At 50.9% G+C, this 25,678-nt stretch overlaps 3 protein-coding genes across 6 annotated transcripts; all 3 read right to left on the reverse strand.

The window, feature by feature from the left end:
• Nucleotides 1-468: 468 nt before the first annotated feature.
• Nucleotides 469-12,905, reverse strand: tnfaip3 (tumor necrosis factor, alpha-induced protein 3). 3 transcript variants are annotated; one of them, XM_029127276.3, is made up of 9 exons: nt 12,692-12,905; nt 9,658-10,063; nt 6,064-6,254; nt 5,834-5,975; nt 5,267-5,437; nt 4,997-5,177; nt 3,887-4,878; nt 3,569-3,780; nt 469-3,393 (listed from the first exon to the last, which is right to left on the reverse strand). In XM_029127276.3, exons 2-9 carry the CDS (start codon nt 9,962-9,964, stop codon nt 3,112-3,114), a joined length of 2,478 nt encoding a protein of 825 aa, XP_028983109.1. In that variant the 5' UTR covers nt 9,965-10,063; nt 12,692-12,905; the 3' UTR covers nt 469-3,111. The 3 variants fall into 3 exon arrangements, with proteins under 3 accessions (XP_028983109.1, XP_028983110.1, XP_028983107.1); XM_029127277.3 differs by lacking the exon at nt 12,692-12,905 and adding an exon at nt 11,515-12,549 and having other exon boundaries at nt 9,658-9,907; XM_029127274.3 differs by lacking the exon at nt 12,692-12,905 and adding an exon at nt 11,515-12,549.
• Nucleotides 12,906-14,666: 1,761 nt separating this feature from the next.
• perp (p53 apoptosis effector related to pmp22) lies at nt 14,667-19,908 on the reverse strand. Its single transcript, XM_029126987.3, has 3 exons — nt 19,550-19,908; nt 16,945-17,085; nt 14,667-16,022 (listed from the first exon to the last, which is right to left on the reverse strand). Exons 1-3 carry the CDS (start codon nt 19,752-19,754, stop codon nt 15,811-15,813), a joined length of 558 nt encoding a protein of 185 aa, XP_028982820.1. The 5' UTR covers nt 19,755-19,908; the 3' UTR covers nt 14,667-15,810.
• A 534-nt stretch (nt 19,909-20,442) lies between these two features.
• Nucleotides 20,443-25,345, reverse strand: LOC114841825 (transmembrane protein 26-like). 2 transcript variants are annotated; one of them, XM_029126985.3, is made up of 6 exons: nt 23,906-25,345; nt 23,419-23,515; nt 23,188-23,277; nt 22,234-22,449; nt 22,058-22,137; nt 20,443-21,352 (listed from the first exon to the last, which is right to left on the reverse strand). In XM_029126985.3, the coding sequence occupies exons 1-6, from the start codon at nt 24,094-24,096 to the stop codon at nt 20,878-20,880; spliced, it is 1,149 nt and encodes a 382-aa protein (XP_028982818.1). In that variant the 5' UTR covers nt 24,097-25,345; the 3' UTR covers nt 20,443-20,877. The 2 variants fall into 2 exon arrangements, with proteins under 2 accessions (XP_028982818.1, XP_028982819.1); XM_029126986.2 differs by having other exon boundaries at nt 20,922-21,352; nt 22,238-22,449.
• Between the last annotated feature and the right edge of the window lie 333 nt (nt 25,346-25,678).

A 25,678-nucleotide genomic window follows, 5' to 3' on the forward strand; every position in this document is an offset into this window, starting at 1 on the left:
TTGAAAATGCGATCTACAGACCAAGCCTGGAAATAACTGAAAAACCTCATCATTTGAAACGCTTTGTCTGGAAAAGTGTAACGATGACAAAAGAAAAAGAACAACGGAGGCGGAGAGTAGAAGACACAGCGCTAACCCAGTTAAGCACGGGGGGAAATGGTGCACTGTGCCACATCTGGACCAGGCCTCACGGCTTCTGCAGCACCCACTCGAATTTCCTACACTGGAGTTGGATTTGGCGAGTGAGCGAGTGCTATTTTAGCAGAACCAGTATTAGGCAACACAAAGCGTCGCTGGGAGAAGCGATGCTGTAACAGGGGTGCAACGTTGAAATCTCACAGAGCGCACGCAAGCGCCGCATGTGTCAGTAGTGCACACGGCCGTGTCACATGCCGTGTTGTTGTGCAACACACACACGCGCACGCACGCACACAGTAACTACAGACACAAGAACCACAGAAGACAGAGTTCAGATTTCGTAATAAAAATAATTCATTTCAGGACAACATATAAATAATTATTGAGTCACACAATACAGATATCTTGATATGAATAAATACTTAACAAATAAAACCAGGCTTTTTTCATACAATACCCTATTGTCGAAAGGTCACACAAAGAAACTTCCACACATTTGCATGTATCGTTGCACCTTCTGCTCTTAAGTGGATGCTCTTCCTATTGTTGGAATGTCCCTAAGCGAGTCGGACCATTCGCAAATGCCTCAGCAGCTTTGACAAGTCATGTGCAACTTATGTGATCTTCTCCCGGGTCACGCTTTGCCAGAGCCCCCAAAGCGCTGGGGAGTCCCGACCAGCCGACCACTAATTGGCCTTTAGTTGATTAAGGTTCGCCTAGAGGTGATTAAAGCACACAGAGATCTACGTACAGGCCGTCAACGCGTGGGCGGCGCTGACAGCTTTAGATACAGTTGAAAGTAAAGGCAGACGGAGAGCCTGTTTGTCAATGTTTGTCAATGTCTAACTAGAGCCACAGATGAACATCTGTCTATTGCAGGGGAATTCTTCACCGTGGTGGAAAGTGTTTGGAGAACAACTGTTTCAGATGGTGTGACTTTTGACTTGATAAGTGTTTTATAGCTGAGCTTATCTCTGCAGATAAACAAGCGTACTATATTTAAATTAAAAACAACAGGAGAGAAAGGCATTCGGGGATTTTCTAGTTTGAGTTCACAAAGAATTGGAGATGTGTATCTGTCACACTCTAGTTAGATCAGAATGGTCCAGGCTTGGCCATTTGTGAGGAGGTAACAACAACCGTTTGGCGACTGATGGCACATTTTCTTTTTTTTGGCAGAAAGAAAACAAATATATCAAAATACATTTAAAAATTCCAAACCAAATTTGAAAACCAAAAAAAAATAGATCAGGAATGTCAGTTTTGTGTATTCTAGATGCACACATGCGTGTGTTGTATGTGTGTGTGTGTGTGTGTGTATGTGTGTGTTGGAGATGAGGCATCGGGTTGGAAGGTCCTATAATACGGACCAAGATCCATATTCACAAAAGCATTTTATAGGTGGGAGCGATCGAGCGTCGCCGATCAGGCCCCTCTGGTCCATAAAATTTCAATCACTAGTTAAAGGCAAAACTTATCGAGGATCAGCCTCAATAATGTGCTGTTGAAGCAGCAGCACAGAACACATTCAGATAAACAAGATTAGCCGAAGCAGGCAAAGGGGGATTGCTCTTGAACTTTTGAAGTGGTCGCCGTGCACATTCAGCGGGGCGCAGCGGGGAATGCGTTTTTGGGCGGGCTTTTCGTTCGATCGCGCGTCACTTCAGAATGCGGTTCGCGTTCGCGTGCGCGTTCGCGTGTGTGCAGGCAATGGTGAGGCGGGTAACCGTCCCCGGGCGTCACGTGCCGCGCTCTCGTCCCTCTCCGACGGGACTGGCGCCACGGGCGGGCGCGCGTGCCGGCGCGTTTCTAGGTGCTTAGGTGATCGGCGGGAAACGGGAAAACAACGTCCAAGGCAACAGATGTGTTCGGGAGAAGAGGGAAACGAAGGCGGGAGGGAACTTGGGTTCTGCGTCCACTGCCGCTTCTGCCTTCCGGCCGCAGACGCTGCCCGCGTGTGGGCTACACGGGCTCGTGCTCCTGTGCGTGTAGCACCAAACGAGCAGGGGCCTGCCCTGTCTGCCCTGCGCTGTAGGCACGTGCTCTGCCCTCACCGCGCTCTCCCGTTCGACCGCGTTTGCTTCACACGACGCATGCGTATTGATCCGGAGGTTAACGAGCCCCGGCGTTTAACTTAAGACACTGTGACTGACTGAACGACGAAAGGAAATTTGCTCTTGATCGCTCCACAATGACGTTGATTGCAACAGCCTCGTTTAGCGATGTCTTTGTTTTTGGAAGGACGCGAATGAGTGGTTTTGGAGAACTACACTGAAAAGTGGTTAAAATAATAATAATAATAATAATAAAATTTATTTTTATTTCAAGTACTTCGTTTGCTTTGCCCGGCTCAGCTCACTTCCGCTCACTGCTCTCACCGATTTGTTGCTGGGCTTTCCCCAACTACTGCATCGCTCGCTCCACAGGACAAATGCTAGACAGGCAGGCAGACAGATACACCGATAGGTTAAGACAGACAGACGGACGGACAGGAGGGGTATAAATCCTTGGCTGTGGTCTAGAAAGCAATGTCAGATGCTTCTCCTTATGTCAACATACAATCATTTTGTCCGGCACGATTCGCTGCGTACCTCTAAATACATATTGTACACAAGAGTTAAGTCAGTTGCTCTGACATGATGCCAAACCTCTCGCTGTGTAGGTGCACAGGGCACATCAGATGATAATAAATGCACAAAGAGGTATTCTGTAGGCCATGTCTACTGCAAACACACACGCACACACTCACATGCACACGCACACACACCCCCATGTACACACACGCTCGCTTCACATTCTACATGGGGGGGTTGATTTTCAGGCCATAAGGTTACTAGTTAGTCACTAGCTAGTTAGTTGGTTAGTTAGTATCAGAGGTGCATTGACTGGCATGGGGCGCCCGTAGCGGGGCAGCGGCTCTAGCGTGCTAGCAATGTGTCGTCGCCGCTGTAGAGTGCGTGGGTGCGTATGTGGTCAGCCGCGGTAGATCTGTTTGAAGTGGTCACACTCATTGCAGTAGCCCTGTTTCTCCTGGTTGGCGTAGTGGTCGCAGCCTTGCGTCCGGCACCGCTGCTTGGACTTCTCCTTGGGCGCCTGCGCCCGCCTGCCCGCCTCGCGGCCCTGCCCGCGGGTGTGGCACTCCGGGCAGAGGTCCGTGCAGCCCGGGGACACGTTGCTGCAGCCACTCCGCCGGCACTGGGTCTGGGTCTGGGTCTGGGATTGCTGCGAGGACCTGGGTTTGGCTGCCCGGTCGCGCTATTTGTGGAGAGGAGGGGGGGGGGGGGGGGGGGTGGGGGGGGGGGGGGGGGGGGGGGTGGGGGGGGGGGGGGGGGGGATAAGGGGGGTAAAGGTCAGACGGCCAAACCACAAAAAGACGAGTGAGGAAGGAAACACAAGGATGAGCATGAAATGAGGTAATGTGGAGCCCTACCATGACTAGAGGGGGGGAGTGGGGCGTGCGATTGGCCACTTGGTTGAGCCGCGTGCTCTGTTCTTTGACGTAGCACTTGTCGCAGTAGCCCTCCAGCATCGCTTTGCCAACAGCACCGCACCCGGGCCCACGACACCGCGACGCATTCTGGAAGCCCGCCTCCAAGCCGTGCCGGTTGGGGACTGGCGCAGGGGTCTGGTCAGGGGTCAGGTCTGGAAAGGACCCCAAGGCCAATTAATCACTACACAACAATTATTTCAACAACACTGTTGGACTGAGATAATAACCTAGTTAATCCAGTTATATTTGAGGACTTACGGTGGTTGGTCTGATAGTCTACATAGCAAATAGTGCAGAAGCCCAACTTCTCTGGAGTCCCAAAAAACTGGCAGCCAGATCTTTTACAGGGTCGACCTGGGGGGGGCTGCCAGGCTGAAAAGGGGCCTGGGGTTAGAGTAAGACAAGGCGGCTCAGTGTCCCTGGTCTGGTTCCAAGCTGAAGACGAGGCCTCAGTCCTTGGGTTGCTCGGCTTTGTCTCTCCCCGTTCTGGAGGCTGCTGCATGCAGGGTGGACACATGCCATTAAATATCCTGAACGCCTCCTTCCTGCAAATGCTGCAGCGCTCTGTCTCTGCCTCGCGCCCCCCCCACTGGGTCCAGCCGGAGCCCTGGGCCGGGTGGGGGACCGTCGGCCCCCCGTTGGTGCCTGGGAGTCCGGTAGCAGCCGTTCCAGCCCCGGGGGGTCCGTGGTTCTGCCTGGAGTTGAAGCAGCGCTCGCAAAGTCCATCGTGCTCCACGCTCAGGGTGAAGAGGCATCCGGGTGTCTTGCACTTCATGGCGTGAGTTTCACTGTACAGGCTGAGGCTGGGAGCGGTGGGCGGGGCCGAGCGCGGGCTGGACAGCACCACGCCTCTGCCGGATGAGGACGACTGGGGGCTGCTGCCTCGGACTCCTCTGGAGCTCCCCTCGGTCTCCGACCCCCCCGTCACACCCACCCCTCCTTGTCCCCCTCCTCCCTTGGATTGTACCACCCCTTCTATCCGCGCTCCCCCGCCGACGGTGGCCTGCCGCTTCTCAAAGCACTCGTGGCAATGAGGCTGCGTGTCCACAGAGACGTAGAAGGTGCATCTCGGCGTGGCGCATCGGATCTCGATGAGGGAGAGCTGGGAGACGGAGAAGGGCGGCGGGCGCTGCGGCTGCGCTGCCCACGCCTGCTCCTTGTCCTCCTGCCAGCGCTGGTACTCGTGGTTGACTAGCTGCAGGTAGTCCTCCATCAGGTTCATGTCTTCAGGGAGGTTTCCCTCATCCAGGCTTAGGAGAGAAACACGCACACATGTTGAGTAGGTCTTGGGTAGAATGAAAATGCAGTTTGCTACAAGCTCGTTGCATTGACAGACTGAAGATCTACAAGAGTGAAATTTCTAAGTACCGTGCAGCGTTCATGATTCGCGTGGCATCGTAGCCCAGGCCGATGATGGGGATCTCTATCAGGAGCAGGTAGTCTTTGAGGAGTCTCTCCTTCTGCTGCTGTTCTTTCTCCATCAGGAAGTGAACCTTCAGCTCCTCGAAGCCCCCGCGGCCTGGGTTGATCAGCGGCACGGCTCGGATCTCTGTGAAACGTAAACCATAACTTCATATGATCAAGTCAGGCTTCCTTCATTCGCTTTGGCGACACACAACCTCTGTTAGCGTTTCCCACCTGGGCCACTGTCTTTGATGGTGATGAGCGGCGCAAAGTGCTGCGAGTCGTAGCCAAGCACTATTGGGTATTTGTAGCACTCAGCGGGAGGCCAGTGGAGAGGCAGGTAAATCCCACCCACATTCAGAGGAGAGATGGAGGAACCAGACTTCATACTCCTGACCACCTGGTCTGTTAAAGGAACATAAACACATGAAGACCACTTCTGATCATCACAAAACAAGTTCCTGGAGTGGATGCGACATAAGAGACGTCGATGGCATGTCCCTGAATAAAATCCAACATTCAGATGTGCCAACACACATTTTTAATTAAACCGAAGAGCACGCCAAAAAACGCCAACTTGAAATCTGATTTCGCTAACTGTACTGGAAATTTAAAAAACAAATGACTGCATCTTTACTCTCTGTACTCATTAAAGGCTGAAATCAGACACTGTACACTTCAAAACAGTGAACAGAACTACTCTGAGGCTGCTCTATCACAGAGCGACAAGTTGATACAAGACCAATGTGTCTTTGATGGCTATAAGGCAGCAATGAATAGAGATGATTAAAGAAAAAGTACCTGCGATGACGATGATGGGTCTGCGGAGAATGTTGGAGAGGATGAAAATGTGAATGTCCTCCAAAGAATCAAACTGGAGGCCATTGCTACTGGAGACCGGTGACGCCATCTTCACAATCTTGTCCCACTCCTCCTCCCAGTTCTGAGACACAACGTGCACAGACAATCATACGGTCAGAATGTTGTGAAATCTGATCATCTGATGATCGGCTTCGACCTCGGCTTCGCACCATGGTGGTGTATCGGAGTCCGGTCTGCGTGAACTCCTGCGACTGGAGCAGCTCCGCCTGGAAGCGAGCTTTGAAGACGTTGGTGTCGGGCTCCTTCAGAACACCGTGGAGGGCTTTGCGAAGCACCAGGTCCGTGTCCTGGACGCCCAGCATGTACTGAGAGGCTGCGTGGAGCAGACAGTTTCCGTCTCCTGCAGATACAAGAAGAGGGCCGTCACGGGCGACGTCAGCGCCTCTAATAAGTGACTGTGTGTCTGCAACTGCGTGTGCACATGCAAATACAGTGTGTATGCAAAAAAAACAAACACAAATGGAGCGTGCACTCATGGAAGTGTAACAAGCTAATAATATAAGTTCTAGGACCAGCTGTTGCCCTGTCTTGTGTTAGACATGTTATATGACCCTCACACTCAGCTTTCACCCAGTGAAAAGTACTTTAATCTGCCCAGAATATCTCCAACTACGTTTTTATGTCTAACACAGCTGTTTCTCTTTCTATACTAATGAGCCCGGTGAGGTTTCTCAGAAGGCATTTGTGTGTGAGCTTCTGAAAATCTTGGAAATTCACTCCGACTCCTATGGCAGCGCTGGGTCTTTTTCTCATTGTGAAACACGAGAGCTGGTGTGTGTCTAAAAAAAAAAACCCTGTTGCCACACTAAACACAGGAATTTCCCTGTGCTAACTTCTGCCTTCTGTGTGTTTGTGCGCGAGTGTGTTCCCCTTCTGTGATCCCAGCTCACCAATGCTACTCAACTGGTCCTGGACTTTCCACAGGGGAGTGGTTTGCACAGCGTGGAATGTTATCTTCTTAACTACTGCTATTAAAGCGCACCGGAGGGGAGATTTATTTATGAGCCCAGAGATAACATGTACAGTCAGACGCACCAATCTGTGCAGATCTAGAGTAATGTGCGTATTCTTGTGGGTCCTTGGTAAAATGCTCACACGTACTTGAGGCACACACTCTCTGCACAGCGTCACTGTGCACCTACATGAAACTCTCAGACCTAGATAATTCTAATGGAGCCGCTCGCTTTGCAAGAGGCCGGCGCAGATCAGATTAGCCCGCGTTACGAGATGACTGCGTTGTGACATACAGTTGTTTTCAGCCGAGCGGGGGAACCTGCCCCTGTACAGTCTGAGCAGAAAACATCCGCCTCTCCTTCGGACTAGCTGGCTGTTGTTGCATTTCGGTGCTCTTGCATCACGCGCAACAAAAACAGGAACGGAGCCGCTCTCTAGTGAGAAAAGCCGTCGTCAGCGGCGATGCTCCGACAGGCGCACTGAAACGGGCCCGAACACGGAAGCACACATGTTCCTCTTGTGCACGAAAACACACCGACGTTGGACCCTGAATTGATTTGCCTGACAAATAAGGATGAAAGAGCGTCTGTTGAGCTCATTGGTCTAAATATAGACACCTCCTCTGTAGCAAGACTGGACAGTTCCTGAAAATACAGCAGCGATGGACCAGACAGGATCCATACCTGGTTCCCATCCAGACTGCACACGCTAGCAACGCTGGGCTTTCCAGTGAGGGTTTGTGTCACACATCATCTTCTATCCCACGCTTTGTCTTCAAGCTGTCTACACAGAGCAGTCCAGCAAAACAAAAGTCCCGGCCAAAGCTATTCTTGCTATGGCACCGAAGTGACTTTGGGTGATTAAGGCCCGATATGCCATAATATGCATAAGCACATTAAGAAGAGAACCCTAGAATCTGTTCCTGTGAGACACAACACAGCGACAGTGCTCTGTGTGACTAGCATATGTGGGAACAGTGAACTGTAGCTGAACAAATCCTGCCTGTTGGGGACACATGACAGACATGGGACGCGATTTGGGAAAAACCCTCGGATGCATCCAAGACATTCACGACAGAAGACCCACTGAATTTCAAGTATGATTTATTTTTACTGGGCGTAGAAGCTGCATGGAGCAGGAAAATGTCTATGGCTCCATTATTCAAATTACCAGGATGTGGATGTCTAGCTCTTATGCTGTGTTACCCAGTCTATTCTCTAGTATTATCCAGTCTTATACTTTGAAACTGCGGGTGAAGTTGTAAATCACACAGATGATAATTCAAGAAAAGCATTCAGGGCTAATGGCTAAATTTAGGTCCCAGGTAACGTAGGGACTCATTTGATAATAATGTTATGACTCTAAGAGGCTTGATTAATACGAGCCGCTGTGACCGGAGCTTCAGCCACAGACATCTGGTCCCTCATGTTGTGTGTGTGCGCACGTGTGCGTCTGCCGAGCTCCAGTGACTCAGCAGCACTCAGTCGTCTGTGTGTGTGTGTGTGTGTGTGTGTGTGTGTGTGTGTGTGTGTGTGTGTGTGTGTGTGTGTGTCGTCTGTCCTCCACTCAAAGTCAAGTCGGGGTCCTTCAGAGTTAGACGGCCCATAATTCTGGCTCATCTTTATGACATCATATTCACAGGACAGGAAATTCCATCCAGGTTTCTGAAGCCGTCATCGGTTTAGGGGTCTTTCTGAAGAGGAACCGCCGATCAGACTTACAATAACTTATTCAGTCGCTGTTCATTTCCAAACAAGCTGCGTCCTTCATAAACAGCTATCATCCATCTTGTAAATGTTCATGGTGAATTCGGAGCTGAGATCAATTAAGGAATTTATCGGTGTTGTGCGTTATTGGACTATGACAGTTTCCTCTGGAAACTTGTGCGTTTAAGATAAACAAGACAAAAGCAGCTTGATTTCCGCTTCCTCCTTCTGTTGTGAATGCTATGGCTGATGTTTCCCTTCCCTTCAAACATTGTTTTTTCCCCTCTTCTAAAAATAGACCCCAGTGTTACTGTATTTGTGCACCAGATGTGTTTAGGTTGCTGCAGTATATGTAAAACCCAATGACACAGCTGCATTTTGTCACGTTTGAGTGAAACGTGACACATTTGAGGGTCACAAAGACAGCAGCACAGCCCTGAAATCAGTCAAGCAGGTGGGGTTCGTGAGGTGATGTTATGTGAGAAGTTTTAAGAATCACTGACATTCACACTCCCTACACACCCACGCAGAAAACGAGGGGACATACCCCAAAGGTTGTAAGTGAAAAGCTGGAAAAAGTCGGGCCTGAGACATCGTCAACAGTAAATATCAGTCCTACGTGTGACGCTAGAGAATTTCCCGGTACACAGCTCTGATCAGAAGCATTTGGGCCCATGTCTTAATGCCGGTCTAGGCCGGGATGTTCCCACGTTACAACATCCACGTAACAGAAAACATGACTTAGCGACGAGCTGGGTGCTCGAACCCGGACCGACGCAGTAAAATCAAAGGGGCTGCGAAATGAGTGTAGGTGAAAGTGGAACCCGGGTCCCTCCACTGTTGTAATTTACAGTAACCCTGCTTGTGAGTAATGACATCCCAAAATCTACATAAGAAGTAGCACTGACTCATAATTGCACACGTCCTCAAACTGCGAAAATGAAACAAAATAAAAACGTGCGCTCTGCCCGAAGTGATGAAGATGCAACAGAAAGAAATGTTCCACGGGTTCTGGGTCCAATCCCACACAAAAAAATCAGCTAAACCCACTGGCAACGCGCTCCAGAGGCCCATGGTTCTTACCATTGGTACGTAAGGGCACCATCTTCTTCACCTCTCGACACCAGTTGAGCTTCTTCTCCTGCTCCAGTGAGGCCTGCATGGCTCGGTCCAAGATGGCGGCCTGCACCACCTCCCTAAAGGCCTGCGGAAAGTGGTTCATGGCGATCATCTCCAGCGTGTACCGGTGCATCCCCCGCAGGTGGTGCATCAGGCCCCCGCCGGCAGCCGGCTTCACCACGTCGTTGGGCACTCGCTGACGGATCTTCACCGCCTTTAGCAGGTTGGAGACAAACAGGAATTTCGGGAGAAAGTTCTGACCCTGTGACATGGCGGAGGGGCGGCCAGGTGGATGGAAGGAGGGGAGGAGGAGGAACGAGGAGAAGGAAGGGAGGAGGAGGCACCAGCCGCCGATGACCGACTGTGAAAACTGGATGGAGAGGAGGAGTGCGGATGTTATTTCACAGGAGAGTACAGCAAAATACAAACACAACACACTGGTAGTAGGATCAGTGGGAAACTTTCACTGGAGATTCCCCTTCCCTAATAATTGAAAGTCAAAAGAACTTAATTTACAGTTTGCATGGGAAACCACCCGATGCATTGGATCACGCCACGGAGGCTGTTCGGTGCTTTTCATCAGGAAAATCACAGAGAGATTTGGTGGCCCGAGCCGAATAAAGCACACAAAGGGCCCTTTGTATCTTTGTTTATTCTTTTATTCTTCCTTTCTGAGCGTTTCCCCCAACACATCGCCCAAGTGTCCCACTGAGCCCAAAGCCTATCGACTGTAGACCTCCCAGACGGGCTGGAAGGTCACGGCTCGAGCCCCGGGGCCTCTTCCTCGCCTGCACCCTCCTCTAGAGGACACGCAGCTGGGGCCGCGATATGCTACGGCCTCGGACTTCCACCAAACAGTTCTCTGTCCCAGCTCCAGGACAGTAATAGTTCTGTTCTCCATCTAGTGTGTAAAACTCCCCTCCAAACACTATGAGTGATGCTCAGAGTATCCATAAAACTTAGAGACTAATAATTTGACTTTAAATCCTACTTAATGTTTGGTGAGTACCGACTGATGCTGAGGTTGGAGTAGAAGGAGAACTGTGCCACTGTCTGCGGTTTTAAACGCGCATTTTAGCCCACGGCTGCGGTTACGGCTCGCAGGAAGCGGACCGTGCCGGTCAGCAGCGGGCCCGGAGCGGCCGCTGACCCCCGGCCGCATCCCGGCGGCAGCCGGCTACGGGCGCCGAGTCCGCGGCTGCAACACCTGAGCACGCGGAGAACGGTGGCCTCGCGCGCTCTCACTACCCGAAGCAGCGGCGGCGGCAGGTGCAGCGGCACGCTAGGCCGTGCTAAAGGGCTAGCGGCTCACACGAGGGGACAGACAGCGCACAGCTGGGTGTCGCGTGGGGGGAAGGGGGGGGGGGGTGCATGTTGACAGCGGCCGCCGCTCGTCGCCGCTCGGTGCGCCCCGGCACCGCAGACAGACGGCGGCTCGGGACGACGGCGCCGCACGCGCCCAACACAATAACAGGAGACTTTGCTGACGTTAAAGGCTTACGTAATTCCAATGACAACTGCCGTCGGAACAATGTAGCCGCTCGATCGCGCCTCGCGCCGCGGCCGTCGACGGCGTGCGGCGGCGGCGACGCCGCGTTCGCCCGTTTAAATGCCCCGTTCTCCGCTGGAGGGTGACGTCTTTGTAAACAATGGCTGTCAACGCCGCTGTCGTGAGCGGGCTTCAGGCTCCCACCGTGTCCCCACAAACACGACCGCACATTAGCCAAGGCCCGAACGCGCCGTGGCCGCCGCGTCTCACCCCCCCGTTGGTAAGAACCGGTCCCCGTGGGGAGGCGCGCGCGGGGAGCACGGCTGTCTTACCTGTGTAATATGTCGGGGTAAAAACAAAGCCTCCCGGATGCTCAGGCTCGTCCTCTCTCAGCCACTTCACTCAGCCTCACCGCAGCGGTTCTCGGCGCCATTCAACCTGCTCTTTCCCTCAGTATCAGACGTATTTTGGAAACGCACGCCGCTCGCGAAGCCTGTCAAAAGACTACACACGTCCGCTAACGATAGTTTTTAAAAAAAGGGAAAAAGTCAAGGGGATTTCCACACGGGGACTTTCCGTCCACCCATTTTCTTCTCAGTCAAATGTAATTGCGGCTCTCCGCCGCCAGGGGCTCCGACTGTCTGAGTCAATACTGAAAAGCATATCCCACCTACTGTGCACAAAGGAGCGTCACTGAGGGAGACAGACAGGTCGCGTCATAATCTATTTCATGAGACAGCCTTGGAAATAAATCATTAACGTGCAGGAGGACAGTCTCAGCGCATGAGTAAGGAAAGGGAAAGAGCAACTTATCGCATGGCCGTAAGACTGTGGCTTTGTGACTGCATGCATGTGTGTGTGTCTTTATGCGTCTAGGAATGGATGAGTGCGGGTCAAGTTGCAGGTGTTGATTGCATGACGGGAACTTGAGTACATAAGGAAATATGAGTAAATACACAAGTTCACACGTCAACTAAATTCCCTCTTTCACAACATTTATGCACAACCAGGGAAGTTAATCAGAACTCCTGAAAACTGTGTCGCACACTTCAAGCTTTCAGATTTGAATGATCCAAAGTTAAAGGACTAAACAGTAAAATAACGAGTTGTATAATAAACGGCAGAGCCACATTTGGCATCCTACACTTCATACAGAAGCTGCAGTTTGTGTTGCAGCTGCCACCGCTGCTCTTTTTGCTAATGTGTTTATTTTCAGTTTGCACAATTTGATGTATCCTCAGCTTACAACATTCCAACGTTGCAGAGCGCCTTTGATGTCGTCACACCCCGTACTTTACCCCGGACGCCTGCGCTGACGGGCTTTGCTTTCCTTTTGCTTTTCTCTTCCTGATGGAGCGACTCCCACTTCTGTCTCTTGGCCAAGCTGGAAACCACAGTCGCCCTTGTACCTGCCCCCCCCCACACACACACACGTGTGCTGAACCGAAACCCTGGAACACACCTGACCGCGCGGATTCACGAGGCATGAGCTCATCGCCTCAGACTCACCTTTGAACGTTTAAAGCCGACTAAATCTCGGTGTTGAGCAGTGCCATAAGCTGCACGTCGCCGCTACGGAGTGCGTTTACACTTGGAGAATCACCGGACGCTGCTTGAACTGCGCGTCCACAGCTGGCGGCGCTGCGCCAAATAACGCCACCCTCGTACGGGTCCTCGCTGGATCACATGCTGGATTAGTCACAGATACGGCACCGCGGCCAGCGCTGGTTGTGGAAGTGATAAAAGCCTAACGCCACAGTCATCAGCACATGGAAAGCCCCAGAGGAGAACATGCCTACAGTCACCACACAGCAGGTGGTCCCATATGAGCTGGCCTCCGTGTTCCTGACTGTCCAGCGCTTTAATATTCACAGGGCGATCAGACTAAAATCAACCCCCAGCCTGTTTCTGATTAAGGCTGTTTCAGGTTTAATTGTCAGATCCACACACTTTACAGGAAGAAGTCACACTTTCATTCTGCTGTGCTGGTGCTGTGTATTTCCTGGAAAGATTGAAATAATACCTCACATCCTAACTTCAAACTTGACCAGCTGCAACAACAGAATTCATTATTTGATTCATTTCTTGATGAGACATTTTTAATATTTGCTCAGTGATATTTTTTTATCTTAACAAGAAGGTATTTTACAGTTTAATGTGATCTTAATGAAAGTTTACCTTCCACACAGGCTGCCAGACATCGTGTGTGACCTCCTCATGTTGCATTAATGACTTTAGACCCACCCCGTAACAGGAGCTTCACAGCTACCAGTGGACCCACATTAAAGTATGTTTACATTTCTGAAGCTTGCAGCGAATCACTTTACATCATGATATTAAGAGCACAGTACAACCCGCCTCTGTTTAAAGAAGCCCAGTCCAGTCCAGCACATTTACATGACTATCTACTGGTACTTTACATTATCCACGAGCCTTATAACGATTACCTACATCCGCTCTCCGGAGTCATTCGGCTCTCGTGTTCTGACAGTGTGGCCAGTCCCTCAGAGTGACTTCTGAACCCAGATCGTTCCATCAGAGCCCCAAAAGCCTAGGGGCCCCGTCCTAGTATGAGCTGGCAGAACAGTGGGGAGAACCCTGGGGAGAACTGCTAAGGGGAACATCTCAATGTTCTTCTGGCACTTCGGCTCTGTGGAAAGCACCTCGGGGGCGGATCGAAACCAGCCCTCAGCTCAGAATCAATTGACGCCGCTCCGTGTAGGGGTTAAAGGTGACAGCGCCACATTGTTTAATTGTCCCATATCATATTTGGGGTGGGAAAACTACTCGACACACACCCCTAAAAGAATCAGGTGGAGCAGGCCTGAGAATCATGTGCACTTTATCAGATGGAGTTTATACGAGCAGCAGCTCATTATTGGATCGAGCCTGACCTCTGGTGGCATCTATGCAGAAATGCACATACACGAGTGAGTCAGGCTCAGACTGTGCAGTCATTTGCAGAGTAATAATATTCAGTTTATCATAATAAAAAATCTGACTTCTTCCACCGCATGGGAAATGGTTTCCACCTCCAGTGAAGTCTTAGCTCAGTAAAACTTCCAGCTGTGCATCTTAATCTAATGGGACCTGAACTTATTACTGTAACTGCCCTGAATGAGTTTTCACATCATACGTCTGGACTCAAACAGAGAGGTGCCTGAGGTAAAACATGCTCGAACATGTAAATCCATGCGATAGATTGTAAAAATGAGCCTGAACATCACCGTGGTGCGTGTATTTAATGGCCCTGTGCTTTCTCTGACTTCTTAGAGCAGAGGCGCTGGTTCGAGTTCTCGCCCGCGTGTTTTCCAGGGTGTGTCCCGTTGGGCGTGCGCCCGCCACAGTCAGCCGTGACTCATGTGTGCAGACCTGGTATTTATCAGCTGTGCTCGTTCCCGTGTGCACGGCGACAAACACACGTGGGACACGCGATGCAGGCTACACAAACCACCAGCAATGAAACAGTCTGAGCAGAGACCTCTCAAATGGAAAACAGCTCTTTATTGCATCAAAAATACAGACAACCAAAACTATTCACTCTGTACGACAGCAGAAAGTTCCAGAATGACTTCACTCTTGGATTATTCAATTCGATAGATACACGATTTAAAACTCGTTAGAAGAAAAAAATGGTTTGTGTTATTTCACATCACCTTCTTTAGACGGACTCTTCGTGGTGAATCCGACTTGTTCGGGCATGATTTTGTTCTGAACTGAAATCGACCGGTGAATGGGAACGAGTGCAAAAAACCCGTCTGACGGGAAAGTCGAGAATTCACCAACACAACAGTGAAGAAGAGAAGGGCGGCGTTTCACAAAACCGAACACATCGCACAACGCTGTGAGGTCGACTGGTCCTGAAGTGTGGAACGAGGCCGTTTCCTTTTCCGTCAGTGGGACACACTGCGTCCTCACCGCGGCAGATCCGTTTGGATCGTTCTCTAACCAGGCTGGTATTTGTGCAGTTGGACCCACGGCACCGTCAGAATGATCACATTATAAAAAGCCTAAGTCACAAAGTAGAAAATGTCTCAGGTCTAAATGCAAATAGGTTTTTAGGTTTGCAGATTAAATCCACCACCAACCATGACGATGGTCACAGTGTATTAGTTATATGTTCAGAACAGACAAAAGCACAGCACTGAGCTCTCCCACAGCTTAAACCCTTTGGTACTGACTAATTACAAGCATGTAAAAACAGCAACAGCTAATAAAAATATACAAAGTGATGCGAAATCAACTCAAACTACATTTACAGCTTTTATCCACAGAATGAAGAGGAAGTAAGAAACGTTCAGTGAACACTCGGGACTGAACCTATGACGATTCTTAAAATTCTACGTCACACAAAACGACGTCCCAGAAGTTAAGTGCACTTACGTGGTCCTGATAAGAAACTACAGATAAAATGTGGAATATGTTTTACAGGAAGTGGAAAAGACCAGAACCCGATTTAGGATGCTGACCTTGGAAACAATCAAAACGGGTCCGATCAGAGGCCACGGTCTCCCCGCGTCTGGAGGAGGACGTGTCGCTGACCAACAAACGCAACGCAACAGACAAGGACTTTGAGGATATGTTCAGCGGCAGCGTGATGGGGGAGAGCGGCGGCGCCGGGGCGGCGCTCAGGCGTGGGTGTAGATGTACTTCGTCTTGGCGATGCCGCTCAGCTCGTCCTCGTAGTTGGGGAGGCAGCAGAAGAGGACGCCGCAGCCGATGCAGAGGATGGTGGCGCCCCAGCCGAAGCCGTAGGCCCAGGTGTAGTAGTAGTGGCCCTCGAAGATCAGCTCGTTGAACTTGACGGGGTAGAGGATGAGGGCGATGATCTGGACGACCACTGCAGGGAGACACAGGGGGTCAGCGTGGCGGCGAGAGGGAGTCACAGCCGGACGCCCACGAGCGCGTCCGCGCCGCCGCGTCAGCGCCGCCGCGTCAGCCGGCCGCGGTTCTGATCGGGACAGGTGTGACGGTGCCCTGGAGCCAAGGTGGGACGAGGGCGTGAAGGCAAAACTCCTCACTCATGACTCAACGTGAAGTTAACGCTCATTAATAAATTCTTTTAATGTTGTCATCTGTTTCTCTGTATTGATTCTGTGTGTTTTCCTCCTGTTGATACTTCAGTCAGTCAGAATAAGGTGAGAGCGTCATGAGTCACTCCTCCGTTGCTACAACAAACCAACCGGCCGACGAGCGGCTGTTTTCTCAGACTCGGCGTGACGCGACTCGGCCTCAGGAACAGACGAAAGCAGCTGTTCCGCGGCGCCATCGCAGACGGCCCCCCCACGTCTGGATCGTGTTCTACCGTCCACTCCCTTTCTCCTTCTCGCCTATTTCTCATCATCACTCCCACAAAGAAAGGGCTAAATTTACCGTACAGTTACTGCAATGCCCTGTTAACCTTTGACCTTTTGACTTCTACAACAAACGTGCCTTAAAGGAACATTGGTGTTGTACTTCATTTTAAATCTCATCATTTGGCTTCTTCTGGTCGTGATGATGATGATGATAAATAGTCAAACTACTACTCAAAATGACATTAAAAAGTTTTGGTATAGTTTAAATATTGTGGGTGAATCATAGCAGTTACATCATTTAATAAATAGATTCATTACCTTTTAAATATTTTATATCACATAACTACATTATTTAATAACATTGTGCGTGCAGATCAGTAGCATCTACAGAGATATTAACAGCGTGGCTGCAGCTGCGCTGAACTCACTGACTCCATCGCAGTTACAGGCGTGTGAGCGTCTTACCGACGATGAACAGCAGTCCTCCTATGACGGGCATCAGCCCGATGTTGAGCGAGCCGCACAGGCCCACGCAGGCGAGGATGAAGGCGATGAGGAGGAGGATGAGGCCGATGAGCATGAGAGCAGCCACCGCCTGGGCCCAACCTGCGGGTCAGAAGCAACCAACGCGGGGATTAGACAGGAAACACGAGCACGAGGTCAACATGGCTGTTCGCGTACGCGGGTCGGCCGTTATGACTGGATGATGTCGTTCTAGGTGTGAATCCCCTGTTTCGTGTGTGTGGCCTCAGTCACTGCTGCAGCCCTAATGAGCTGTCGCTGCCTCACCACTCGCACCGCGACCTCGCGACGCAGGCCAGAGGTCAAAGTTCAGGAGGAGTGAACCACACACACCCACCACAGCCCACACACACTTTCACTCACGTCCTCTATAATTAAGAGCTTAACCTTCAGCACTGGAGGTTGTGCATTTATAAACAGCTGACAGATCATTAGCTTTAAATCTGTATAATAACTCTGGGGTTGTTCACCTGCAACAGAGACGCTTCCTCTGAATGAAGCACGATGCAAAAACGTAGGTGGGACTTCATGACTGTGTCGGTTCCTCCCAACGCCCTGTTACTGTATCAGTCGACACCCGGGTTTATTCACCGCGTGCATGAGTGTGTGTGTGTGTGTGTTGTAATAATGTCCTGCCTCAGCCGAGGCGCGTCTCACCAGTCGGACAGGTCCCGTCCTCCTTCGCACTAATAACAGTCATGCTAAGAGCCGCTCACGCCCACTGACAGTGTGCAGCATCTGATGTGAAGCGGCCGTCGATTTCTCCAAACGGAAAACTTTCTCCTGAGTGTAAAGTGTGGTAGTGTCGTGTTGTGAGTCTGCACAAAAGCAAAGGACTGGAGCGAAACCAGCGCTCGCTGAGAAACTCCAGCCCCCTCTCTGTTTGCCTTCACTGCCTCCCAGATGAGATAAGAGCAGCGATGGACTCACACATGCTGGAGTTTAAAACCAATCTACACGTTAGAACGCTAGGGATCATCCAGCTGAAGGTGGAGCAGGATTATATCTGCCTCCACAATATAAAAACAAACACGGAACGCGTCGTAGCGCTGTGGTTGTGACAGTGATAAAGCATCAGCTGCACTCTGGTGAACTGGAGATATTTGAACTGATATAAACCAGCGGACGTGAACGTTTTCAGGTCACTTTAGGTGAAAGTCAGTCCACTTTGATGAAAATGTAGATATAATAGATAAAACAGAGAAAGTGGGTGACCCGTTTATTAAACTACAGCTAAACTTTTTCCTGCTGTGAACCACAGCTTCGCTCCGTCGTACTCTTGTATCGCGTCTGTTTGTCGTCTCTGTTTTGAATTCGGGGAATGTTGGGTGTGGACCGGCCCCAGACTGTCACAGTCATCGAAATCTGAGCGCTTCACTTCAGGGTGAACTCAGGTTGTGCTCAATGAAGAAGTGATGGTATTTTATCACGCGGATCACACTTCATAGAGAACAGGCTGTCTCCAAAACACTGTCGAACTACTTTTCACATTTCACAGCGCCATTTCAGGTCCTTGATTCCTTCTAATTATGATTCATCCACTTTCCATTTGTTTTGCTGTTCATGACCAGACAGGAACCTGCTTCTTCTTGTTCTCAGGAAGGCAGCGTTTCCGCAGCCAAGTGAGGATCCGCCTATGACCATCTTTGTGTTTAATCCCACGTCCCTTCTAAGATCTGGGCTCCACAGAGTCCTGTCCCACGACCTACAGTCACCGAATGAACCTCTGGGGACGTGTGTGCGCTTCACGGCTGTGCAGGTCACAGTGTGCGTCCATAGCTACAGCACAAGGTGACTGCGGGTGTGGAACGACACGAACGCAGGCTGCGGAGGCGAGCGCGACCGCAGGTCTGCTGGTTCCAACAGCTCCCTCCGTGCATCACAAAGCACCTGGAGCAGCGCCTGGTTTCCAGCCAGCGTTGACACGGGCCCTCCGCCATCTCCGCCGCTCCACCATCTGCTTGACAGGGTTTCATGGGGCGTCGCAGTGAAGCAGCCTGAGGAGACGGAACCGCAAACACTGGGCCGCGAAGGCGAACTGTGGAATGTGTTTCCACAAGCGGAGCTGCTGCAGACGTTTCGCACCCCCACTATAATAAGACGGAGAATCCACGACTGCACTCAAACACACGCACTGGTGGCAGCAGAGCTACAGTGTTACTGGATCGTCCACCTGTGGCTTCTTTGGAGCTTCCAAACCTGCCGCTGCTACACAAACACCCTCGACTTTGAAAGGGATTAAAGGAGACGGTTTAATTATTCCAACTCACGGCAGAATTTCGGCTTTTTACGCACTGGGGCCGATAACCGAGCAGTGTGTCCAAAGTTCATGCTGCCTGGCTCAGAGGCAGCGCTGCAGGCCTCCTTCCTGCCTCCGGGACTTTTAGTCTGAGTTTGTCAAGGGTCGAGTCTTTCCAGTTCCAATACGCGGATGTTACATTTTACACGCGACTGTGGAGTCGACGCGTCTTTTCGGATGAAACCGTGCGCTTTCTCCGCTTTCACGCGACACCGTGTGTTTCATAACGACCCATTGTGTTGTACTCACTGTACTCCATGAGCGACTTGCACTCCCAGTTGTCGTCCCTGCCTCGACACTGGTCCCACATACTGGCGTAGTGAGACCTGGCGTCCTCGTCCTCGACCCACCCCGAGGAGGCGGCGATGGCGACGATGTCGAAAATAATGGCGAAGAGCACGAGCAGGGGCACGATCCACCTGCAGCGCGGGTAGGAGATCCCACAGCGGAACATGACCGACGACCGGAGTGCGTGGAGCGGAGGCGAGGGAAGGACGTGCGGCGGACGCGGTGCGGTGCGTTATAAGGTGTGCGGGAGCGCCGGGCGCGTCTTTGCGCAGGAAAAGTTTGCCCCACCCGACTGTGATGAAACCCGTTTGCGACCTGAAAGGCTGGGCTTGTCCGGTAATAAAAGAGGCGAGTCGGGCCCAGCCCCATTCCTGGGTCGGGTTACACACCCGGAGCGAACCAACTGCTCCCGAGGCGCAGGCGAAAGTTGATTCCGGACTTTTAGGAACGTTTCTACACTTTACACTGGAGGCTTTTCACAGTCGGTGATAATAGACAGCAGAAATTAGTCACGATGGTGAAAGTGTGCGTGAGAAACAGTACAGAGAAAAGCGAGACTTCGACAAGACGCGAGACATGATGTTGCCACACGATGGCAGCAAAGAGCGGAGAAACGCAGAACCACGTTTGGAAAAAGGTCCTAAAGAAAATGGACTTTGTATGTTAACGTTTTCAATACAAATGTTTACGCAGGGTTATGACGTCATCCTCTCCAGTTAACTGGTTAATCATTACTGAGTCATTACTGAAGTCTGTGTTGGATGTGTAACGTGCAAAAGCTCATGGGTGAGAAAAGGGGCCACCAAGAGGCCAACTGTGGCTATAAATAAAAATAAAAAGTCAAAATAACGAGATACAGTAATAATTCAATTTTATTCAAAATAAAAAAAATAAGATATGCAAAATTGTAGAAAAATACATTAAAACATTTGTAACAAACTGTTGTATTTGCCACAAGTTCTGCATTAAACACTTTAACACTGTGTCGCTGTGTGAAAATCCCACACTAAACTTCACTGACAGAGAGAGTTACACAAGGTCATTCAGATGTGCTCTTTGTCTCCAGTTGCTTCACTTTTAAACATCAAACAAAAGTTCACATTGATTCCTCTGACAGAACAAATGTGAATGTTTTTCAGTCTTCTGAAGTGAGTGTGTGTCACTGGAATGATTGTTCCTCCTTTATATCAAATAATAACAGTATCGGTAACAGTAAACTATATTCTGCTCCTCATGTCCTGGCTCACATGCAAGTATTCAATATGGTAGTGTATCAGAGCCGGCTGAGGTCAGCTGCAAAAGAAAATCTCAAGTACAAAAATGTGGTGGGTCACAGCTTTCTGCTCCAAACAGCATCGGTCATTCACCACTAATGAATTCTGCAAACGGTGCATGCGTTTCTCCTCCGTGCTCCTCCTGCCCTCTAACGCTGCCCTCCGGCATCCGAGCCTCCTCCCCCTGGACTCGCTCACCCGCATCACGGCGCGGCGCTCGGCCTCCTGCCGCCGCCGGGGGGTCTGAAGTCCTGGCATATCACCGCCAGCCTGTACAGGTTCAGGACCACCACCAGGAAGTTCTTGATGGCGAAGAAGCCCAGCATCTGGTGGAAGACGTTGTAGTAGGTCATGACGGTGAGCCGGACCACCAGGAAGGGCCCGTCCTGGATGAACAGGGCCTCCATGACGTTCCAGATGTCCGTGCTGTGTTTGACCAGGAGGCTCGTCTCCGGGGCGTCGTCCTCGCGCTCCGACTTTGTGTTCACGACTGTCCAAGACACACAAAGAGCACGGCGTGAGGCTTAGAGGGAAACTGGGCAGGGATTCTGTAGAACTATTGGAGATAACATCACAGTCCATTTGGATGAGAGCTGCCGACCCATCACACAACGCGACTGAAGCAAAGTGCTTCACTGAGTAACTTCATGTATCATATCAGTCGACATCCGTCTGTAACATTTTAAAGGTCTACGCTGAATAATTTAGAGGATTAGCAGGGGTTGGTTTCTCCAAGAACAAAGCCGGGTGTTTATTATCACACCGTAATGATCTTTGCTCATGAAAGCCACTTTGTTGCTCCAGGCCCCGGCGCAGAAACACATCTGATGGAGGAGCTTTGCCTGATAACGGCCTCTTCTCATCAGAGACGTCCAGATGGAACTGGATTTAAACAAACTGCTGCCGTGCATCCTTCCCGGTGAAGGTCCATTTTTAGAAGCACAGCACCGACCACTCCCACGTCCGACTGAAGCCTCGTGGGGGATGTGAGGCCCGGCTAAAGCTACGCTAACTCTCACTGGTTTCTCACAGCACTTTTATGGACGCCGCTCGCTTCACTAATGTTTTGCCAGCGTCTTAAAGCGCTGTTTGGAAGAGTCCCACGCAAAAAAACTTTTTTATTTACAACAGCGAGCGGCTGTAACGACTTAATGAGCAGCACATTTAAGGGTCCGACACACAAACACACACTGACCGGACAGATGTAGAGGAAACTGCAACATGCTCCACGTCCACACAGCCAGGATGATGTAGACCAGCTGAGGGCTGTTTTCTCTGGCGGAGACACATGGGAAAGCAGCACAAGTCAAGAACCGGGGCCTGAACCTTACAGTCAGTGCAGAGGTCAGCCGGGGCCCGTCCACCCCTCACCCACTTGACGTCCGACAGCGTCTCGCTGGTGAACTCCAGGATGTCGGCCGCCGTGCCCACGAAGATCAGCAGGAGCTGCGAGAGCTCGTCGCGCGTGACCCCGCCCCCCAGGGGCAGCAGCCATTTCCCCAGGATGAGGAGGATGAGCAGGATCTGGTGGAGGGCCAGGATCCAGTCGTTGGAGCACACGGCAGACAGCACCCCGTCGATGTGTTGCTGAGGGCGAAGGCGTCAACAGTGAGCGAGGTTTCCCCTGAAACGACTGCAACAGGCCTTTAAAACGCATCAGAGGCTGTTTGTTGGATTTTGTTGAAATTTGTTTACAGAGAACACAACTTTTTCCTTAGTGACACCGTGACGTTGCCCAGTTTTAGTCCAGGAAGAGGCCGGGGAGGGGGGTGGGGGGTGGGCCCGTGGAACGCAGCCGCTCCTGGACCTCATCCAAGTAAACGGACGCGCTGATAACCGGCTTTTAAGTGCCCTGCTCTCGCTGTTATCGCTTCCATTATATACAGTGCGTGTTATTAAAGGCTGAAAACGCTGCTGTTGCAACACGGAGCTACAGTTCCTGTGCGTTCTGCAGGATTATGACATTATAATAAGGGTGAGTGGGTTCGATGTGAATCTTTCCAAGCGTCCGGTTTCTGACGTCTCCCTGTGATTTGTGTTTCCTCTGAGTCTCCCCACGTTGCTCTGACGCTGGGTTTTAATGTGTTTAGATGCTGCGGGGCTGTGTGTGATATACTATACACACTCCTAAAGGTTTATGTTGGGAGGCTTTAGTTTTGGCATGCATGCTGTTACAGTGTTTTCTATAATTGGTTTCCAGGGAATATATATATATATATCGTGAGAAAAAACTTGACTGGCAGCTTTTCTCTCTTTTTTCACCCCTGCCCTGGATGACACCAGCCCGGACAAGTCAGAGCAGCATGGGTTCATTCTGTCACTTACTTTCAGGTAGTTCTGGTATGTTTGGTTCGCCCCCGTCGCGTTCACACTGATCAGTCTATGCACGCTCTCCCACGAGTCCAGCTTCTTGCACTGAAAAGCAGAACGAAGCATTTCAAGGGTGGAATCGGACAAATTGGCTGCAAAGCGTGAAACCTCATTGCGCAATCTGCATCCCGCACGCCCACCAACATCTGGACGACGCGACGGAACCGTGGGAAGGAGTTACTGTACCTGGGGGTCGAGGGTCCGGTTCTCCTGGTAATGGAGCTCCAGGAACCAGATGGACGGAATGATGCTGATGAGGAAGAGGAAAATTGGAGGAGAAAACCTGCAAGACAGACGTCAAGCTTATCAAAAGAGCTACATAATAAACACAGCCCCGGGAGCAAAGAACAGATGTGATTAGTCTTTGGAAGATCACGGTGGATGATTTGGTGCAATCGGTCCAATGATCCGTATCGTTAATAAGTTATTGCACTGTATTGTCTCTACACAGACCTGTATCTAAACTTTTACCCACAACTAGAAACGACAAAGCGGGTCGTCGCTTTCTGGTCCAACAGTTCCGCCCGTCCCACGGATTACACAATAGCAGCACAGGGTCGGGCAGGATGGGGAACAGGAGGAGGGGGTGAGGAGGGAGGGAGGGGGAGGTAGAAGCATGCATGAGATTCTGAGGGTCCTGAATTAAACTAAACGCCTGAATGCATGGACTCACCATTTGTAGTCCTGTCCCATTCGCCTCTTCAGCGTTATTATCATCTCCACGACGAGCGGCACACAGAGCACGGCCAGGGACCAGTAGCGTGGGTCCTTCTTCACCCACGTCACCCTCAAGACGCCGGCCAGCGACACCAGCACGAACAGCGCGCGGGTGAATACGGCGCACACGAACTTGATCAGGCCCATCGTGATCCCGTGGAACCGGCGCCGCTGCGCTGCCGAGGACTTCTGCTGGAAGGAGCGAGTCCCCAAAGTTTGAGCCCCGCCCCGGACAAGTCGCGTCTATTGTGATGTTTGGTCTTCCTGCGGATCAGATGGTGCGTGACGCGTCCGCTGATGAAGACGCTGCGGGATTCATTTGCATCAGCGGCTGTTTCGAACCACCCAGCACCCAGAAAACTACCTGTTTGAACAATGACTTGAGTCGCGGGGTTCGTTACAAACGCTGTGACTGTACAGGAGAGGGCAGCATTACATCACCGGGAGCGAACCGAACTGGTGGATGACGTCACACAGAGGACTGGAGGCAGTCTATTAAATTCTATTTTACAGTAATCGGCCAGGTGGTTGGGTTCACCTGTACGGTGTGGTTTAATCCAGTGCAGCATCTGTCCCGTTGATTTCACAAGGTCGTAGCTCCTCATTTGAATCCCCCCAAAAACACAAAAAACAAAAAAGATTATAGATAAAACGTCTGTAGGCTCTGAAAATTCCTCCCTCCTTCCTTTTACCCTTTAATCATTCCTTCCAAGCAAACTTTTAAACGACTGTGTTCAGATTAATGGCTGATAATCTTAAATCGCACTTTAAAGTAAATGTTTAGACTTAATGTGATCCTGCCGTTTTCTCATCATAAACACAGAAGCGCACCATGGAGGCCACGCGCTGCCTTCGGATAATTATACCGTCTCGTTTGATGCGTTTGTGATCATTCTAAACCGTGTATTCGCTGACGCAGGCTCTGATTCTGTCTCCTGAAACCCTCCAGTGTGTTTATATTGTGTGTCATGTTCCTCTAGTCTGATCTCTGATTCACTATCTGCCACTTACAGTCGCTATGTTTACGGCGTGAAGGGGGGCATTTGTTTCGCGTTCCCGTGAAGCACGAATGGGCGGTGGCTTCATGAAAAGTGGGAACTGTGACCAAGAAATCTGCGAGGAAAGCTATTTTAGTGCAGTAACAGACGGCGGGGCTGTCACACACTTTAGTTAACGTTGTACTGGCTGATATTTTGGTCCTTGATCCACTTGGCTTGGTTTCACTTCAAAACCAGACAAGAGGAAACGTGACCCCGAGACCTTGGAGAGCAGACCAGTTTTTCCTGTCTTTGTTCCAGATTGTCGAGTGTTCCTCTCAGTTTGCATCCCGGGCCTCGTGTTTCATTCAGCAGCAGGAATTCGGTGCATTATTTTAAACCAGACGCAAATCGCGTTCCCAACATTCACCGGAATCAAGGCCATGAAGTAAAACAGCGGCGGCGAAAGCAGACGTTAAAGTGTCGACTCGTATTCTATTAGAGCGAGAAGCAGCGCGTCAGTCACGGGGGGGAACAAACGCTCCTCTGTCGGGTGGAACCCACCCCGGGCGCCCACTGGCTCTGTGTGAGGCCGCTGTTCCACGCGTGGAGATGATAATGACAGAGATGGCCGAAGGGCCCCGGCCGCTGATCCCAGAACAGCGGCTCCCTCTGTGCCGCCGCGTCAATCACGCACAGCTGCGCGTCCTGCTGTGTCAGCACAAAGAGATGCTCGCCGCCAGAGGTAATTT

This window comes from Betta splendens, chromosome 15, assembly GCF_900634795.4.
Source record: "Betta splendens chromosome 15, fBetSpl5.4, whole genome shotgun sequence".
NCBI classification, from domain to species: Eukaryota; Metazoa; Chordata; class Actinopteri; order Anabantiformes; family Osphronemidae; genus Betta; species Betta splendens.

What these genes read in the sequence shown, in the direction of transcription:
- tnfaip3 (XM_029127276.3), bottom strand. Translation starts at nt 9,964, where the DNA reads ATGTCACAGGGTCAGAACTTTCTCCCGAAATTCCTGTTTGTCTCCAAC. An exon ending in CATCAAAGACAGTGGCCCAG is followed by an intron (nt 5,178 to 5,266) that starts GTGGGAAACGCT and finishes TACGTTTCACAG; the next exon opens with AGATCCGAGCCGTGCCGCTG. An exon ending in CGAATCATGAACGCTGCACG is followed by an intron (nt 4,879 to 4,996) that starts GTACTTAGAAAT and finishes TTCTCTCCTAAG; the next exon opens with CCTGGATGAGGGAAACCTCC.
- perp (XM_029126987.3), bottom strand. Translation starts at nt 19,754, where the DNA reads ATGTTCCGCTGTGGGATCTCCTACCCGCGCTGCAGGTGGATCGTGCCC. An exon ending in CAAGTCGCTCATGGAGTACA is followed by an intron (nt 17,086 to 19,549) that starts GTGAGTACAACA and finishes TCTGACCCGCAG; the next exon opens with GTTGGGCCCAGGCGGTGGCT. An exon ending in AGGACTGCTGTTCATCGTCG is followed by an intron (nt 16,023 to 16,944) that starts GTAAGACGCTCA and finishes GTCTCCCTGCAG; the next exon opens with TGGTCGTCCAGATCATCGCC.
- LOC114841825 (XM_029126985.3), bottom strand. Translation starts at nt 24,096, where the DNA reads ATGGGCCTGATCAAGTTCGTGTGCGCCGTATTCACCCGCGCGCTGTTC. An exon ending in ACCGGACCCTCGACCCCCAG is followed by an intron (nt 23,278 to 23,418) that starts GTACAGTAACTC and finishes TCTGCTTTTCAG; the next exon opens with TGCAAGAAGCTGGACTCGTG. An exon ending in CGCTGTCGGACGTCAAGTGG is followed by an intron (nt 22,138 to 22,233) that starts GTGAGGGGTGGA and finishes TGTCTCCGCCAG; the next exon opens with AGAAAACAGCCCTCAGCTGG.